General features: G+C 40.8%; 1 protein-coding gene across 2 annotated transcripts in view; it reads right to left on the bottom strand.

The window, feature by feature from the left end:
• PARP8 (poly(ADP-ribose) polymerase family member 8) overlaps positions 1-16,887 on the bottom strand; it is a gene marked incomplete at its 5' end in the record, with an annotated part of 119,111 nt that overhangs the window by 64,445 nt on the left and 37,779 nt on the right. For both annotated transcript variants that reach the window (XM_082497152.1, XM_082497151.1), the window contains one exon: positions 420-457. In XM_082497152.1, the coding sequence (XP_082353278.1) occupies positions 420-457 (38 nt within the window). The remainder of the gene's footprint in view (positions 1-419; positions 458-16,887) is intronic.

Here is a 16,887-nt window from a genome sequence, read left to right as displayed (position 1 = left end):
ACCAGCGAACGGTCCGCAGGCTTAACTTGAAGAGCGTGAGCCCTCTCATTAAGGTCTAACGCAGGAGTGCTTTGCTGGCCCCGTGCCAGACTGCTCAGCCTCTTGACAGATCAAGCTTTATCTACCACGCCAGAGGAACTGGGCGCTTTGACGCTCCTGTCACTGCTGGCCCCAGGCACGAGGAGCATCACAAGCTCCGGCCTCTGCACACTTGTGAACTAGGTTTTCTCACCCTCACCCAGCTGATAAATGTCGCCTGAAAAGGAGAAATGACTGTGAAAATAACCTAACTAATGGAAAATGACTAGCACAAGGATGCACCTGGAAGACATCAACACCCCTTCAGATATTCTGATCTGAATATAGCAAATTGCGGTAACATGCATACGTGTGTCGTGGACAAGAATGGTGCACTGTACCTGGGTAATCCTCGGAGACGTGCACTGAATAGGACACACTGTAAAAAGAAAAAAAGAAAAGAAACAACAGAATTAATAACAACAGAATTAACTGCTGGCATAACATTTTTTTCCTGCTCCTGTATTATTTTATGTTTATTTATAGGTTCCTGACAGTTTCCAGGACAGAAGGTAACAGCTATTTTGATGGCTTTTGAAGTGCTCAGCTAAAAAAAAAAAAAAAAAAAAGTGTCATGCCCATTTTGAAAGCTTACTTTGCTAAATTGGCACATCCCTGTTTCAACCTTCTTAAAAAGAATATCAAGACTGCATTATATTCACTTTAGAGTAACATTTCACAATATCTGTACTTACGCTTCAAAAAAAAAGCTGCTCTTTGAACAACATAACTAGAAAAGCCCAGTTTTCCCTGCATCCAGTTCCTGGTTTTTGACTCACGGCTCAGTAGGAAGCCTTTCTCACTGGCTGGGGCACTTTTGTATGTTCCTGCGAGTCTCAGCAAAGGCTCTGGATGGCCAGGGCTCCATCCTCTCATAAACCCCCCACATTTATAACAATTGCGGAAATTTTATTTGACACCTGTACCTCTTTGTCAAGCTGAATTCAAATCAAATTTGAAAGAGCCACAGTCACGCAAAAGCGCAGCTTCGCTACGTGGATTACCTGAATCTGTTTCATCAGAAAAGAGTCATACAAACACACCGCCCTGGTGCTCCAGCTCAGCCCACATGGGCTTTCCCTACCACACAGTGAGAACTTCACTAAATTCACTGCCAAGAGAAGGACTAATGGGCATGATGGGCTTAGTTATCTAACTACCCACCAAGTCCAGCTGAATTTTTTTAAGGTTAATGCCAGTCTTCGTTTTGCATTAAAAACATTCAACCCTGCAGCATGCTGAAAGCTTTCTGTTGTATAATTCATGTCCTTTCCACTTCTAAATCCTATAAATTGTATGTGTCAACTTACACATTTAAATAATACATGGCATGTGTTCATGTCTGTAGTGAGTTAAGCAGGCAGAAAGATCCACTGAATCAATTTTCAGCGATGAACAATACACACCAAAATTTGTGAAGAGGACTGTGCCATCCTGCCTTTGCTGCTGTAAGTTAAGTTTATCTGTCTGCTTAACTTACAGCAGCAAAGGCAGGATGGCACAGTCCTCTTCACAAATTTTGGTGTGTATTGTTCATCGCTGAAAATTGATTCAGTGGATCTTTCTAAATTACATTAATACAACTTCCACGTAAACTATAAAATAAAACCATGGATTATTTTTTTCTTTTTCTCTCTCAAGGACTTCCATTAAATGAGCTCCACTTTCACAATCCAGTGACCACAGGAGGCAATCAATACAAAAAAGTTGGTCCCACACACTTTCTTCCGTAAGTCAATCTATTACCGCACAGCTCTGTCACCTGTTTTTGCACATCATCTATTCTAGCATAATTAATTTTATGTACTGTTTGACTAAGAGGCAAAGATGCCTGTTCCTTCAACAGCTGCAAACGTTCACATAAATTGAAGCAGAAAGTGTTTATTACAGCTGACAACAGATTTAGCCACACAACTCTTGATAGCCTCAGTCAAGCCGGAATTAAATCCCATCACTCTGTAAATTCAACATTTTGTGATTTTTTCTCTTTTAATTATTTTTCAGACATTTCGAATAGGCAACATCTGTATCCCTTCATCTTGGAGCATTTTCCCTAAAGACTTGGGTATTTAAATCTAATTAATCTGTCATGGCATAAAATATCACTATTTTAAATAAGGATATATTCCAAAATAAGGAAATGTTATATCTCAGTGCAGTCATGTGTGGAGAATTTTGCCCTGTGGTGAAAAAATAAAACCAACGCCACACCAAAAAAAATCCCAAGAAGTTAACGAAAGGCTTGTTCTTACCAAAACCCATCTTCTAGACGTCGTGTTTGTAACCATGACTTCCTCCTTCTACTACCAAAAGAGGTACTTTGGTCTTACTCTTTTAGACTGGCTGCTTGCACACCTCTTTGCTGCCTCCAGAATTGATGTGTAGGGATTTGTTTGACTATTGTTATATAGGATTGTCTTCAAGTGCAGACTTGCATTCCAAGAAAAGAAAAATCTTTCTAGAACTTACTCCATATTCTGATTTAAAAAACATCTCAATCTAGAAACTGCAGCAAAGCAAGGAAATTCCATGTATGTATAAAAAAAAAGGTTCTTCATACTGAGATCAAGAACTGGGGCTGAAGAAGTTACTGAATTTCCACCAGTGCAGATATTCAAAACGGAACTGGATAAGGCTCTCGGCAACCTAACCTAACTTTGAAGCTGGACTTGACTTTGAAGTTAACTTCTGCTTTGAGTGGGAGGTGGACCAGGTAGTCTGCACATGTCATCCCCCCACTACTCTATGTGCAGAAACCCTATGAAAGTGTGTTTCTCTTCCTTCTTCTTCATCATGTGGTATCTGTGGCAGCAGCAGCTGTGGCGATGTTAAATGGAAACCCATAAGAAAAAAATATACTGTGGGTCTTGTGAGATGGAACCAAAATGAAGATTGCTTCATGAAGATTGCAGGTTAGAAATACTCTCAAATCAGATCCTGTAATGACTAAGCAAATTCAGGGCCTGACCCAAAGCCCACTGAATCCCACAGTGGTAACACTACTAAGATGAACATTATCAGAGACAAGAAAGGAATGTTAAAAATCATGTAAAGAAAAATTATTCTGTGATCCCAGTAATAAAAAGTCCCCTTACAGAAAACAATTTGCCCTGAAAATCTGATGTTACCTCCATCTGAAAAGCATTAGTAGAAAATCTATCTGCCAAACCAAAATGAAATGGTCATATGTTGGAAATAGTAATGGAATCTGATGAGCCTGAGCTCTTACTTCAGAGGAAAGCATTTAGAGGAGGTGTGAACCAAAGATTAAAGAACAAAATGCCTGAAAATGGGATACCCCAATTAAAAATAAACTAGTTTATATTATTTTATATCCGAATAAAAAACCTAGTATTTTTATTAGAAACACTACTGACTCAGTTTAGGAACTGAACAAACATAGTTTAGTCCTCAACTCAGCAGAACTATTGGTTTATTACGCTGGGTGTGTTCAATTTGAAACTCTTTACATTATTAGTTCTACCACCCACCCCCCCCCCAAAAAAGGGATTGTCTGATTGTCTTCTTTCCATCTAAATGCACATTTTCAGCACACGTTGGGATCTCTGTGCTGCCTCTCTTCAGCATCCCCAGATCAGTGTAGTCTGAGAAGTATCAGTGAAGTATTATGCCAGAGAAAGGTCTAGTGGGAACAGGCTTTTAGATAGCCCGTTCCTCTCACACGTATTTAAACTCATATTTGGGGAGAATAAATGGCTTGCTTGAGTCCCCAGGGAGAGGTGGTGGTGCTTTGCTTGGGCTTGTAATCTTATGCTAGTTACGTGCAGGCTATGGAAGCAAAAACTGGGAACAAAACTTGGTTTTGTGTCCCAGCTTGCCCCTGTGATTGTCACACAGGATCACACTTCGGCACATTTTTCTGCACTCATAAACTGCTTCCTACTGACTGTGCACCTGATCTGTCAGAAAACAAGATATACCAGGCGAACAAAGGTCTCTTAAGAGGCTCCTGTCCTGCAGCCACCCAAGCATTTTCCCGCCGAGTTCAATGAGATTTAAAGCCAAGACAGAAACACAGGACTGCGATGGCTTGTAGCACCTTAAACAGCACAGACTTCAGTGAAGACGCAGATGTTCAACGCCTCTTGGTGTTAAATCCTCTCACAGCCAAAGCAAGACTTCACTGAAGCAGCTTTCTCGTTCAAGCACTCAGAAATGCAACTGGAATTAATTTAGGCCTGGCCCCCACGTAGAAGTACATCGTGATTATTCCAGTGAGGGATGTGATTTTTCCTTCTGGCAATGCAGCTCCTCTGCACAACCCTATTGCAGTTACATTGCTATAAATACAGCTTATAGCACTATAATTTATTTCCATTCCCATAAACACATTCTAACCAGCCAACCATCGTCCTTGCTCGTTCAGTTATAGCTTTAGCTACATGGACATAGTTAAACTCTTGGGTGTAAACAAAGCCTCAATGATGGTGTTATTTCTGTTTTATTCAGCTTGGACCCTCCGCAGAAGGCATCCTGCGGTACCTATGTTTCTCGACCCTTAAGCTCAGAACAAGCCTCACGCTAGAAACGGCCTAGTAAAATTTTTGTTATTTAACAAACAGTAAAGCACCACATGAGAATTTAGAGAGAGCTGTCATGTTTCACCGCTTACGAGTTTTTAATGTAAACTCCTTATTGCTTGAAATAATATTAACATGTACATCCACAGCCTTAGTTTAGTAACCATTCTACTCACGGGGGACTCCTTGCAAGCATTTTCCAATGTGATTTAACCACATCTGTTCCTTGTTCAGAAAGATTATCCTGCAAAGGTCCATCTGCATTTGAGAACTAATTCATCAACTTAGGTGGGGATCCACCACATAATTGCTATTTTTCAGCTGAATCTGTCCCAGTTTGATACAGAACAAGCAGATTCACCTGCATTTGACATTACTGTAATTTCTCAAAGCTAGTTAAAAAGGAGTCCGGCGTCCAAACTGATTATACTGCCAGGCAAAATATTACCCCAAAATTGAAGCTCGGGTCAAAGAAAAAATCCAGAAAAACTGAAAAAGGCAGCAAAGCAAAAGTAACTGCGACAAAGTACATTCATAAAAAGGAAAACAATCAGCTTCACCTCTTTACATCAATTTGTAAAATTGTTTCCTGTCCCTTGAACTGCAGTTTTTACCTATCACGGTACAAACCCCAGGATCAGACACGTATCCTGAAGCCACAACAGTGACGCTGGAGCTGGAGTGTATGACGCATCTTCCCATCAAATTCACGTTATCTGAACTCTCTGCTACCTGCAGTTTCTCTCCAGGAAAGAAATCCTTTAAGCTGAATTTCCAGCTGTTTTGCACAGCAGGAACAGCGTGAAGCATCTGGTGCAAGTCTAAGATTTATGCCTATGGAACGGTTATGACAATTCAACCAGCTCTGTCCCATGGCAACAGCTGACTTACTGCCTTATTAAGTGTGGAAATTGTGATCTAGTTTCTATTCCAGTTTTAGCTGTCACTACTAGAGCCAGAGCTCCATGTGCTAATGTTGTAGCTCGCAAACTTGCTGAAGAAAGGAAACAAGATTTTTTGTCACATGGAATCTTACGGTAGCATAATGCCAATCTATAACAAGAAAAGAGTAAATAGGACTTTCTTAATCTTAATGCATCTGGACCTACAGAATTCAGAAGAGACTATTTTTTGTTTACAATACCCAAAATCCCAGATCTAGTTCATCAGTGAAGTAATGCAAGAAGTTAATACGATGCACGAAATTTTACACCTGAAGAAAAATACCAAGATTCAGCAAAGTAAGCTATGGACAAATATGTAAAATTAAATGCTACTGTGGTATTGATTATATGCCAGCATCAACCTTTGAACAAGTTGGTCAGCTGAAGAAAAGATTAGTGAAACCTTGATAAGAAAATTCTAAGAAAAATAAAATTATACTGGTGAAAAATTTGGGCCAAAGGGCGTTTTTAACAACCTCTATAACATTTCCAAATGCACAGTATGATACAGACCTGATTATTTTATTATTTTCTTGGTGAGGCAGTAAGAAGGAATAAGAATAAGGTCCAATTGAAAATATGCAATTGAAAGTGTATATGTCTACCAATTTCTAGCAAATCACCACTCATCTTCAGTATTTACACATACCATGCCACAGTAGAACATTTTATGAATGTCCACTTATTATACAGAAAATATCCCCACTCTCATCTTCACTCCTTTGTTTCCTTACCTTTGAAAATGCTTCCAAATTCTTCAATGGATCCCTATTACTTTCACAGCCTTTAGCCTCCTCTTCTCCTTTAACAGGACCACTATTTGATCCTGAAGCCAGACCCTTCATACTATTTTACTTCTGACCAGCCTTTTTCCTCAAATGAAAGAAAATTGGTTCCAAAAGTATTCCACAATGTGCACAGGCCACTCTCTTTTCTAGTAACTGGTCTAAGATCCATTTTGAAACCTAGTAGCTTGGCAATAAATCCTATCACTAACAGACTTGAAATTATGATTTTCAGAAGATGTCCTGTGGGATCACATCCAAACAAAACTTTCAAATTGCATTCCTTAAATTTCTGAGCTTTGAACAAGTGCCTTGAGAATTGCTAGGACATGAAGGCATTTAGGTATTGGCCAAGCAGAAAACTAGGTAGGCCATTTACACAAAAAAAATTGGAATACTTAACAAGAAAAAAAATAATCTATTAATCTTTTTTTTTTGTAGTTGACCTTATTTGAATTAGGAAATTCTCTGAAGAGAATTACAATTCAAAACTAATAGTTAAACACATCGCAAAAGGCTTCAATGTCAAGTCTTTCTTCCAATTTGTACAAAGATGACATGCATGCAAACAAGAGCAGAAGAGACCCAGCACCCATAAGCAGCAATTTTCTATGCCAAAAAGATGTCTTCTGCTTAATGGACACCACCAAAAGACAAGCCTTCCAAAGTCCCAGCCTGGAGACAACCATTCTTTTCTATGTTGAGAATAGAAAAAACAAATCAACTATAAATGCAATTGAAAAATAAGCACAAATTACTACCGTGTTACTTACAGCTAGGACAAAGAAACTTAATGCAAACTTTCCTTTTGATGTCCAACTGCTACAACCATGACTGAATGATAAATGTTAGTGGTTTTGACAATTTATGAACAAGTGAATTAGCAAAAAACTTCATTACCTTTCAATGGAGTGCTTAAAAAACAATGTAATTATGCTCCAGCAAAAATAATCTTGCTCTTCCACTCTGGAGTTCTTGAAAGAGGCACTCCACTGAAGCTCATATTCAGAAACATACATAAAACTATGGCAGCATTCTGCATTTTCTTAACAGGTAAATTTGGTAATCAACTATTGCTAGCATTCCTAATGTCTTTATTAAAAAATATGAAGACTTTAAAAATGTATGGCTGACATCACTCCGATCTTCAGAAAAGGCAAGAAGGAGGACCCAGGGAACTACAGACCAGTTAGTCTCACCTCTGTCCCTGGGAAGGTAATGGAGCGACTCATTCTGGATGTCATCTCCAAACACGTTGAGGAACAGGAAGTTATTGGAAGTGGTCAACACGGATTTACCAAGGGTAAATCATGCTTGACCAATCTGATAGCTTTCTATGATGTTATAACTGGTTGGCACTCTTTAGCCTGGAGAAGAGAAGGCTGAGGGGAGACCTTATTATGGCATACAAGTATCTAAAGGGTGGGTTGAAGGAGGATGGAGCCAGGCTCTTTTCAATGGTTCCCAGTGACAGGACGAGGGGCAATGGGCACAAGTTAGAACACAGGAAGTTCCGTTCAAATACACGGAAAAACTCCTTTACGGTTCAGGTGACAGAGCACTGGCACAGGCTGCCCAGGGAGGCTGTGGAGTCCCCTTCTCTGGAGATTTTCAAGCCCCGCCTGGATGCAGTCCTGAGTAATGTGCTCCGGGCAATCCTGCTTTGGCAGGGGAGTTGGACTAGATGATCTCTAGAGGTCCCTTCCAACTCTGAAAATTCTGTGATTCTGTGATTCTGTATTTATAAATGTACATTTATAATGATATAACGCAAATTTTATTGTACTGTGCAAATCACAGTAATGAGTAAAGTAAATACTATTAGCCAATACAAATCTGCGAGTACCACATTCCATTCATTCATGTTACCTTTACAATACAGCCCCAGTAATGTGACAAAAACATAGATGGAACTGAAAAAAGTTCCAGTTGCGTAAAACTTAACCACAAAGTGACATACATCTCCAAAAGACAGACAGACAAGCCGTAGTTAGAATCACACGAGTTAGAAATACGGAAGATAGCACATCACATGACATGGTTCTGAAAGTAAAAGTTTGCATAAAGCTTTTTAAAATACAAATAAATATACAGGTGTTTTGCTCTTTCACACAGTGAAATAACTATTTGATGCACAGGACTCGTGTTTTTTTTTTTTAAGCAGTGAAATAAAAACTGAGGTCATTATATAAAATAACAATCACTGCAAAACAACCTTATTATCTTCTGGAAAAGAGATTTAGAAGTCTCCATAATGAGACAAAAATTAAAAGGAGGTGGACCTAGGTTTTCATGCACATAGTAGCACAGCTATGGAAAAAGTGACTGTTAATCATGGGTAGCAATTCTGTTTCAGAATTCTGAACTTGAATTAAATCCCACTGAAGTCCAAGGGAGACTTTAGTACGTGATAAAAAGAAATACAGGCAAGTTGCACAGAAAATACAAGACTTCAGGCCCTTACCACATTCCTGCTATTTCTAGAAACAAGTACTTAATTGCTTTGTTAAAAATTTCAAGATGTATTCCAAAGGGTGCAAATTTTGGTGAGTAATTTTTTTTTTTTTATATATATATATATATTTGCAGCTTGCTATACAACTGGACGGTGAACCATTTCACATCCATGTTATTTTCTGGATTCCTGATTAAAACAAGCTTCATGGATTTCTAAACAGCTTTTGAAGTATCCTTTAAAATGTTTTGACTGTGAGTGTCTGCATCTCAGCAATTTGTTTTCAGATATATAGGCCACCTTAAATCTCCTTCTGAAACACATTAGTTCAATGAGTTTCCGTATCCCTTGTGATCCAATAACTGATGACCCAGCATCAGTCACAGCTATTTTTTGCTGCTAGATAGAGCCAGGTGCTTACAAAGAATTGAAATTCGTGCACACGCTCCTTTTGCTATACATCAAAACTCCCACTGGTGCACCAGCAATTATACAGAAAAGAATAACAAGTGACTCAGAGTAATCTTTTCCTCTGGATGTTGGAGAACGCGTGTGTGTGATGACATATGAAAAGTCCCAGGCAAATCTACTGATGACAAACAAGAACTATTCCAAAGAGAGATGAGCAGTGTCAAAAATGGCACTGCTTTCATTTCTTGACATAACCTGGAGGAACAGAGGCGCTGAGTCAAAGTTATTATATGTTTGCATTTGTCACTAAGAATAATTGTGCTACCGGTCGTTTCATGCAACCAAAGTGAATCTGAATCAAATGGTGAACGTTATTCATAAAGCCCCGCTTGATTTAGCATGTTATTCAAATAAAGGGGATACAGAAGACTGCAGCTCAACCATTTCCCTTTTGCAAAGCATCCAATGAAAAAGGAACAGCAACTTCTAGTAAATGCACCAAAGTCTACAGGATTAATCATCACTCCAACACACACAAGGGCACTCCTAAAAATAAAAATAGCACTTATGAAATAAGCAAATCAAGGACACTTGGGGAAAAAAAAAAGTACACGCTGCGTGTCATTCTAGAAAAAGTTACATCAAAATACAGCTACATGTGCGAAGCCAGGTTGTCCACAGACTACACCAGAATCAGACCATTTCACCCAGAACTACAAAAGCCACCTCTTCTTAAAGTCACCCTGTCTGACCAGGTCCATTTCCCTCCCCTCGACACGGCTACTCTTTAAACCTCTCTTCTGCGCTCTTCCTTCTCTCCACTGATCCCACTGGTTTGCGTTCTCCCTCCATCCTACCCCATTAGAATCATAGAATCATAGAATTGTCTAGGCTGGAAGAGACCCTTGGGATCATCGAGTCCAACCACCTACCCTACTCTACAAAGTTCTCCCCTACACCATATCCCCAAACGTCTCTTAAACACATCCAGGGATGGTGACTCAACCACCTCCCTGGGCAGTCTATTCCAATGCCCGACCACTCTTTCTGTGAAAAATTCTTTCCTAATGTTCAGTCTAAACCTACCCTGTTGGAGCTTGAAGCCATTCCCTCTTGTTCTGTCATTAATTACCTGTGAGAAGAGACCAGCACCAACCTCTCTACAGTGTCCTTTCAAATCGTTGTAGAGAGTGATGAGGTCTCCTCTCAGTCTCCTCCTCAAACTAAACAGTCCCAGCTCCTTCAACCGCTCTTCATATGATTTGTCTGCTAGGCCCTTCACCAGCTTCGGTGCCCTCCTCTGCACTCGCTCCAGCACCTCGATATCTCTCTTGTATTGAGGTGCCCCAAACTGGACACAATACTCGAGGTGTGGCCTCACCAGTGCTGAGTACAGGGGCACAATCACCTCCCTACTTCTGCTGGCCACGCTATTTCTAATACAAGCCAGGATGCCGTTGGCTTTCTTGGCCACCTGGGCACACTGCCGGCTCATATTCAGCCGCTTGTCAATTGGAACCCCCAGGTCTCTTTCTGCCAGGCAGCTTTCCAGCCACACCTCCCCAAGCCTGTAGCGCTGCATGGGGTTATTGTGGCCCGAGTGCAGGACCTGGCACTTGCCCTTGTTGAAACTCATACCATTGATGTTGGCCCAATGATCCAATCTATCCAAGTCTCTCCGTAGAGCTTCCCTATCCTCCTGGGAATCAACACTCCTGCTTAACTTGGTGTCATCTGCAAACTTGCTGATGATACACCCTATGTCCTTATCGAGATCATCAATAAAGACATTGAACAGAAATGGTCCCAACATGGAGCCCTGAGGCACACCACTTGTGACCGGCCGCCAGCTGGATTTAAATCCATTGAGCACCACTCTTTGAGACCTTCCAGTCAGCCAGTGCTTGATCCAGCGGATCGTGTGCTCATCCAGGCCGTGTGAAGCCAGTTTTTCCACGAGAAAGCTTTTCATCCAATTTCAAACTTCCCCAGGACATGGAGTGCAAAACAAACTCAGGACAGTAACCTCTTGACCCAGCTCAGATGCATCCAGAGCAGCATATATGGTCACAGACTTTGGCCACCTTATTTCCAGGGCTGGGCCCATCTTTTTCCACTGTGTTTCCTACAGTTTCTTTATTTTATTTTATTTTTAAGGAAGAAAGTTTTTCCTCTCTTCAGTTTCTTTCTTTGCGTTTTGGAGTACTGCTGTCAGAAGTAACCATGATATGCTCTTTTTGGAGCCAGTTAAGAGTTATCTTAAAGCCACGAGGTTTTGGTCCACATTGTTCCTGTTGGAAGGCTGTTCTGAGGCTCCTGTGGCTGCAATTCTATTAACTCAGTTTCCAATTCAGATTGACTGAACAGCAACCCCTTGTCCAACCCCTGGACCAAGACTCCGTGTTGCAGTCTTTCAAAACAAAAATAAAAGGACACAAAAAGAAACAACCACGATCCCACGGCAGAGACACAAGGCAAACCGCAAATCGACCAGTCACAGTGATCCAAGCGGCAGAAGAGAGCGTCTTGTCATAGGATGTTTTACCCAATCATTTTAGCAGATAATTGCAGCACCTTACCAATCATTAAAAACAAAAATAAAGCCCATATAAACCCTCAGAGACTGCTTAACTTCATCGTGTCCCTAACAGGTGGAATGGCTCCTTTCCTTTACATGCAGCATACAGCAACGGAGAAAAGTCCTAACCATCTTTCTTAGACCACTCTACACATTCATTAATTAGGTGGTATTTTGCTTGTTTATCTAATGAGGTGTGCGACAGCCACTGCTGTGCAGGGAAAAAGTAACGAATTTAAACACTCCTTCTCTTCAGTTCTTTGAGATACCTCACAGGATTCAAATTTTTCCCTTCCACATGCCCACCTCCCCCCCGCCCCCCCCAATTAAAGTCCCCAATACCTCTTGGTATAGCTGAAATACTGTATTTATGCACTAAAATTATATTTTTTTCTGTAAGTTCCATGCATACAGCCAGCTTCTGTTAACATCAGTACAAACTCAATACGCAACTTTCAAACACAGAATTTGAACATAAAACTATAGCTTTTAGGAATATTCTATACTAAAAGTGTACATCCTTGCACGCATTCAACATCACGTAATACCATAGGGCAAGATTTTCAATAGAAGTTACCTATGAAATTGCCCGAGCCGGTTTATTCATGCTGATATAATGCATTCACATAATTCAGGACCACTGGCATACCTACAGCCAGTTATTTATCTGCTGCTTACAGGTACGCACAGTCTCCTTCCTGGTCAGGGTAGTAAGGCAGCGTTCGGCATCTTTGAAAACTGCTACGTGATGATACTCCACGGACCCATATCCTGCACACGTTTTTATCCAAGGTGACGATTGCTGTCCCTGACTCCCGTTCCACACAGCTCCAAGGACTGCTCGCAAACTTGTTGGCTCATCCTGGTGTCCCATTGTGCCAAAACAGTCGAAAGCACAGCGTTAGAGACACAAAAGGAGGTGCTAGCCGCAGCGTCAGAGGGCTTTGCCTCCTCGGCCCCAAAGACCCAAGAATTACAGAGGTGCAAGGGACAACACCAAGCATGAGAGCAGGTCAAACTCTCACCCCTGGAGCCTCACTGGGACACCTGTAACATCTCTGACACGGTACCACAGTCATGAACAGCACGCAGTCACAAATGGCAAATAAAACGGAAAACTCAGTATGAGATGACAACAAGAAAAGATGATCTTTTTTTTCCTTTCTTTCCAGATACGACAGTTTCAGTCTGAGGGCACAGGTACGCTTCAAATACAACATTCAGTCCTGAGTGTCCTTAGCATTAGAAAGATGTCAGTAAACTGGGGGTACTGCAGGAATCATCAAGAAACACCCAACAGTCTGGCAGAACAGTCGGGTGAGCAAAAAAAAATAAAAATGGGTTCAGACAGCTAGGTACACACAGTATGGCAAATCAATGAGCAAGGGTGGCAGGAAACACAATGACTGCTGAGACATGTTTTCCAGAGTGCAAACATGAAGGTGGGTATCATATTTACATGATGGCCCAAGGGAAAACGGCAAGCCATATTCAGGTGAAATTAGAGGAAAAAGTCTAACTTGGCTGAAAATCAGAAATGGAGAACACCATTAAACAATGAATTAGTCTCCCAGGGAAGGGTTAGAGGGCTAATCACACGGCCATTTAAAGTCAAGATGAAAAAGCAGCTTAAGTGAAATTAATGGGAAAATTTTGCATTGGCAAGATTACTAACAAGTACGTTTCCCATTGCTAGTTTCAATGAGTTATGAATGAGTAAAATTTTACTTGCCTTACTCACTAGTAGCTCGGAGAACAAAGTTGTAGGTTGAATACAACATCAGTGACTCTCAATGTGACTCATAGAAAAAAATTCAAAGCATACCTCTGTACTCTATTTCAATAGTGTGCAGAATAATAGTAGCAGGGAATTTCAGTTCAAGAGCTTTTTATGCATTTGAAGTGGCAGCACTGGCTAAGATCTGAAACAGATCTTCCACCAACTTCTCATGAATTTTAGCTGTTCCTGAATATCACACACTCTGATTTCTTCTTCATGACAGAATGCAATAGAAACCATGCCGCACTACTTTTTTTTTTTTTTTTTTTGCATTTAGGCATATTTAGTAACAACCCATCAAATAGGGAACAATTGCTAAATACATGGGCTGTTCTTGGGCCGAAGAATGCTTCTAGATACATGACTGGTCACAGAATATTAATTTCATACTATACACAAACAACCATACCTGAATATAGTCTGGCAGGCATTCCTACAGAAAATGCTAAGCAAACTAAAAAATAAATAACAAAAGATAATTTTAGTACCCTACCCCAATATGTAGTTATACTTTGAATACCATTTTAATTTGTAAAGATAAAATTAAAAATCCCTCTACTAGTCTTAATTAGATCCCTGTCTTCTCAAAAAACTAATTACATGTCAGATGAAGCACTGGCTTAGGAAGCCCCTGTATTCTTGCAAAAGCAGATATAAATCTATTCCCAGCTGTGTTACAGTGACTTGCTATATGCCTCCCAGCAAGAAAAATGAACACATTTTCAAAAGGCGATCAGTATCTACAAAGCTTTCTAGACACTGATTTACCTTTCATGTGTGCTGAACATCTACATCTCCAACAGAAATCAGCGGGAACCATCAGCAGTTTTGAAAAATAAGGCTTTATAGTCCAGATTTTAAAAATAATTAGGCAACAATAATTGTGCAGAAATGGCAAGTTAGACACCTAAGCTGTTTATATTCCCTTGAAAATCCTATCAGTACATGTCCACCATTTTAGATAATTCATTGTCCTTACAAAAGTATAAAAATGCCCATTTTATCATGGATTTCTATAGAAATTTAGGTACCTTAAAAGGGATTCTGCTACTTAAGCACCTTTTATGAGGCCAGCATGTAAATACCTTCGAGAAACTGGTAAAATAGGAGTCATGCTGAGGTACTCAAAATCGGCACATACTTTTCAAAATACACAATGAACTCCTGGCCCCATGAAATTCAATAGGCAAAACTCTCACTGACTTAAGAAAAAGTGAAGGTTTACCCTTGTCTCAGCTTCACCAGCAAAACTGAAATGAAAAAATGTCAGAGATGTTCTACTCCCTTCATCCCTTCCTCACTCCTTGCTCGGTCTGTACAGTTTAGCACACTCACCCACCAAAATGATCACCCAAATTTGGAAAGCATCCTGAAGATGGGAAACAACCTGTAAGTGATGTTTTGTAGTCAGACATTCTGTGATTAAGTATTTCCAGTAAGTCTAGAGAGTGAAAGTAAATATGGCCAGAAAACTTAAGTCTTCTGCAAATGTGAGATTAAAACTGGTAAATTTTCCACTAACACAGAGCCTTTAAAAAAGACAGAACTACAAAGACTAATGTGAAGAAAAATGAGATGGTGTAAAGAGAACAAAACCAATTGACCTATAAAATGAACGAAAAAAGGATCAAACACCACAGAGTAACTCCTCCCTTCTTGATGTCTTGCTGACACCGCATGAACTTGCAGTGACCTGAAGAACGGTTCAGCCAGCAGTGCCCCAGACTGCAGAGAAAGGATCAGTGGAAGCAGTAATGCAGCTGCAAGTGCTTGTCACCCTGTTTACTGAGGCCATTGTACTGAGGAACCTAAATATAGAGATTAAAAAATCTGATTCAGCTATCTACATCTTAAAATCTGGGCCAGTTTTACCAAGATCCAAACTGTCTTCTCAGGCACATCGGGATACACAAAACGTATACGCCATGGGCTAACTGAACTGTAAATGGTGCAAAGTAGGCAGAGTGAAAATAACATAAATATGACCACTCAGGAAGATTATTTTTCTTAGTTTGAGGGCTGGGGCCTGGGGTTCTTCTTGAGGGAGGAGAGCTCACAAAGAGAAAGCTTCAGACAATACTGCCGCGAGTGGGAGGGTACACGGCATTTTAATCTCATGAAAATTCCCCTGGAAAACTTACCAGTGGCTGTGGGTCACACTGCTCACCTGCTCACACAATTGTGTATCATCAGAGGCATCAGCGATACGGGTCACGCGAGCGCCTCCATCAATAAACACCCCCATTTCTTCCATGTCCCCCTCGGGCGCGACGGGGCGACTGCAAATGCTGCTCCTCCTCCCAAACAGAAAACCAGGAGCCCAGCGGCAGAGTGATTATAGTCCACTCCATTTTGAAAGGTCACTCACTTTCCACCGCCTGATAGCGTCATTAAGCCCAAGAGAAGTGGGATAACTGTTCGAAATTACTGCCTGGGGTGAAATGGAACAGTAAGGCCATATCACTTACTCGCACCAGAGAAATTAAAAGGAAAAACAGCCGTCTCCTTTCACACCAGGACACATATAGCAGAGGGCCTGAAAAATATAGCGAGACTTTACTGCTTAACAAAGTACTTACACTGATATATTAAGGCACAGAAATTATTACTGTGGGAGAGTCCACGATGTATTAATCAAAACACACTTGCAAAGCTTCATCGTATTTTTAAATTACACTAGACCGTGTGTGATCTGGCCTCGCGAGGACCCGGCCGCCTCCTGGGGCGTGCTGTGTTCTCAGCTCCTCCTACCCAGAAGGCTGTGGGAGCAGAGGATGCTGACCGCCTTGCAGGATGGGGCCCTCGGTGCTCAAAGTAAAATCTAATGTAAATTTAACCTAAATGACTCAATCAGATCAGGCGGCTTTATTTAACAATGTTTAACAAGAACGTGGTTTGTGACATAAACAACCAAATTTCAAGCCTTTTTTTAAAAAAAAAAAAAAAAAAAGAACCAAAAAAGCAACACCACGCGACAACTTAGCACTGACTATTTCACCTCCCATGTTACTCAGCAGCAAAACTCTGGTTGGGTTGAAGGAAACAGAAATAAGCCTCTCTTCCACCCGCCCTAAACTTCTCTTGTTGGTGGACCATCAGAGGACATACCTATTGCTCTTTCTCTCGCACTCGACTGCGACTGCGTTCTCTCTGGGCCTCGGCACTTGCGGAAACACCATCAAAAGAGCTGGGACAGTGTCTTGCTGTGAAAGCCATTGATAGCTCTCCTGTTTTATAGGTGGGAAACAAATAGCCCGGAATGACACCGAACTGTTTCAGCTCACACAGATAGTCAGTGGTAGGTAACAAGAGATC

The sequence above is a fragment of the Vanellus vanellus genome (assembly GCF_965231255.1).
Source record: "Vanellus vanellus genome assembly, chromosome: Z".
NCBI classification, from domain to species: domain Eukaryota; kingdom Metazoa; phylum Chordata; class Aves; order Charadriiformes; family Charadriidae; genus Vanellus; species Vanellus vanellus.
The sequence above is the reverse complement of the archived record's forward strand: the minus strand, read 5'-3'. Positions and strand labels throughout refer to the sequence as shown.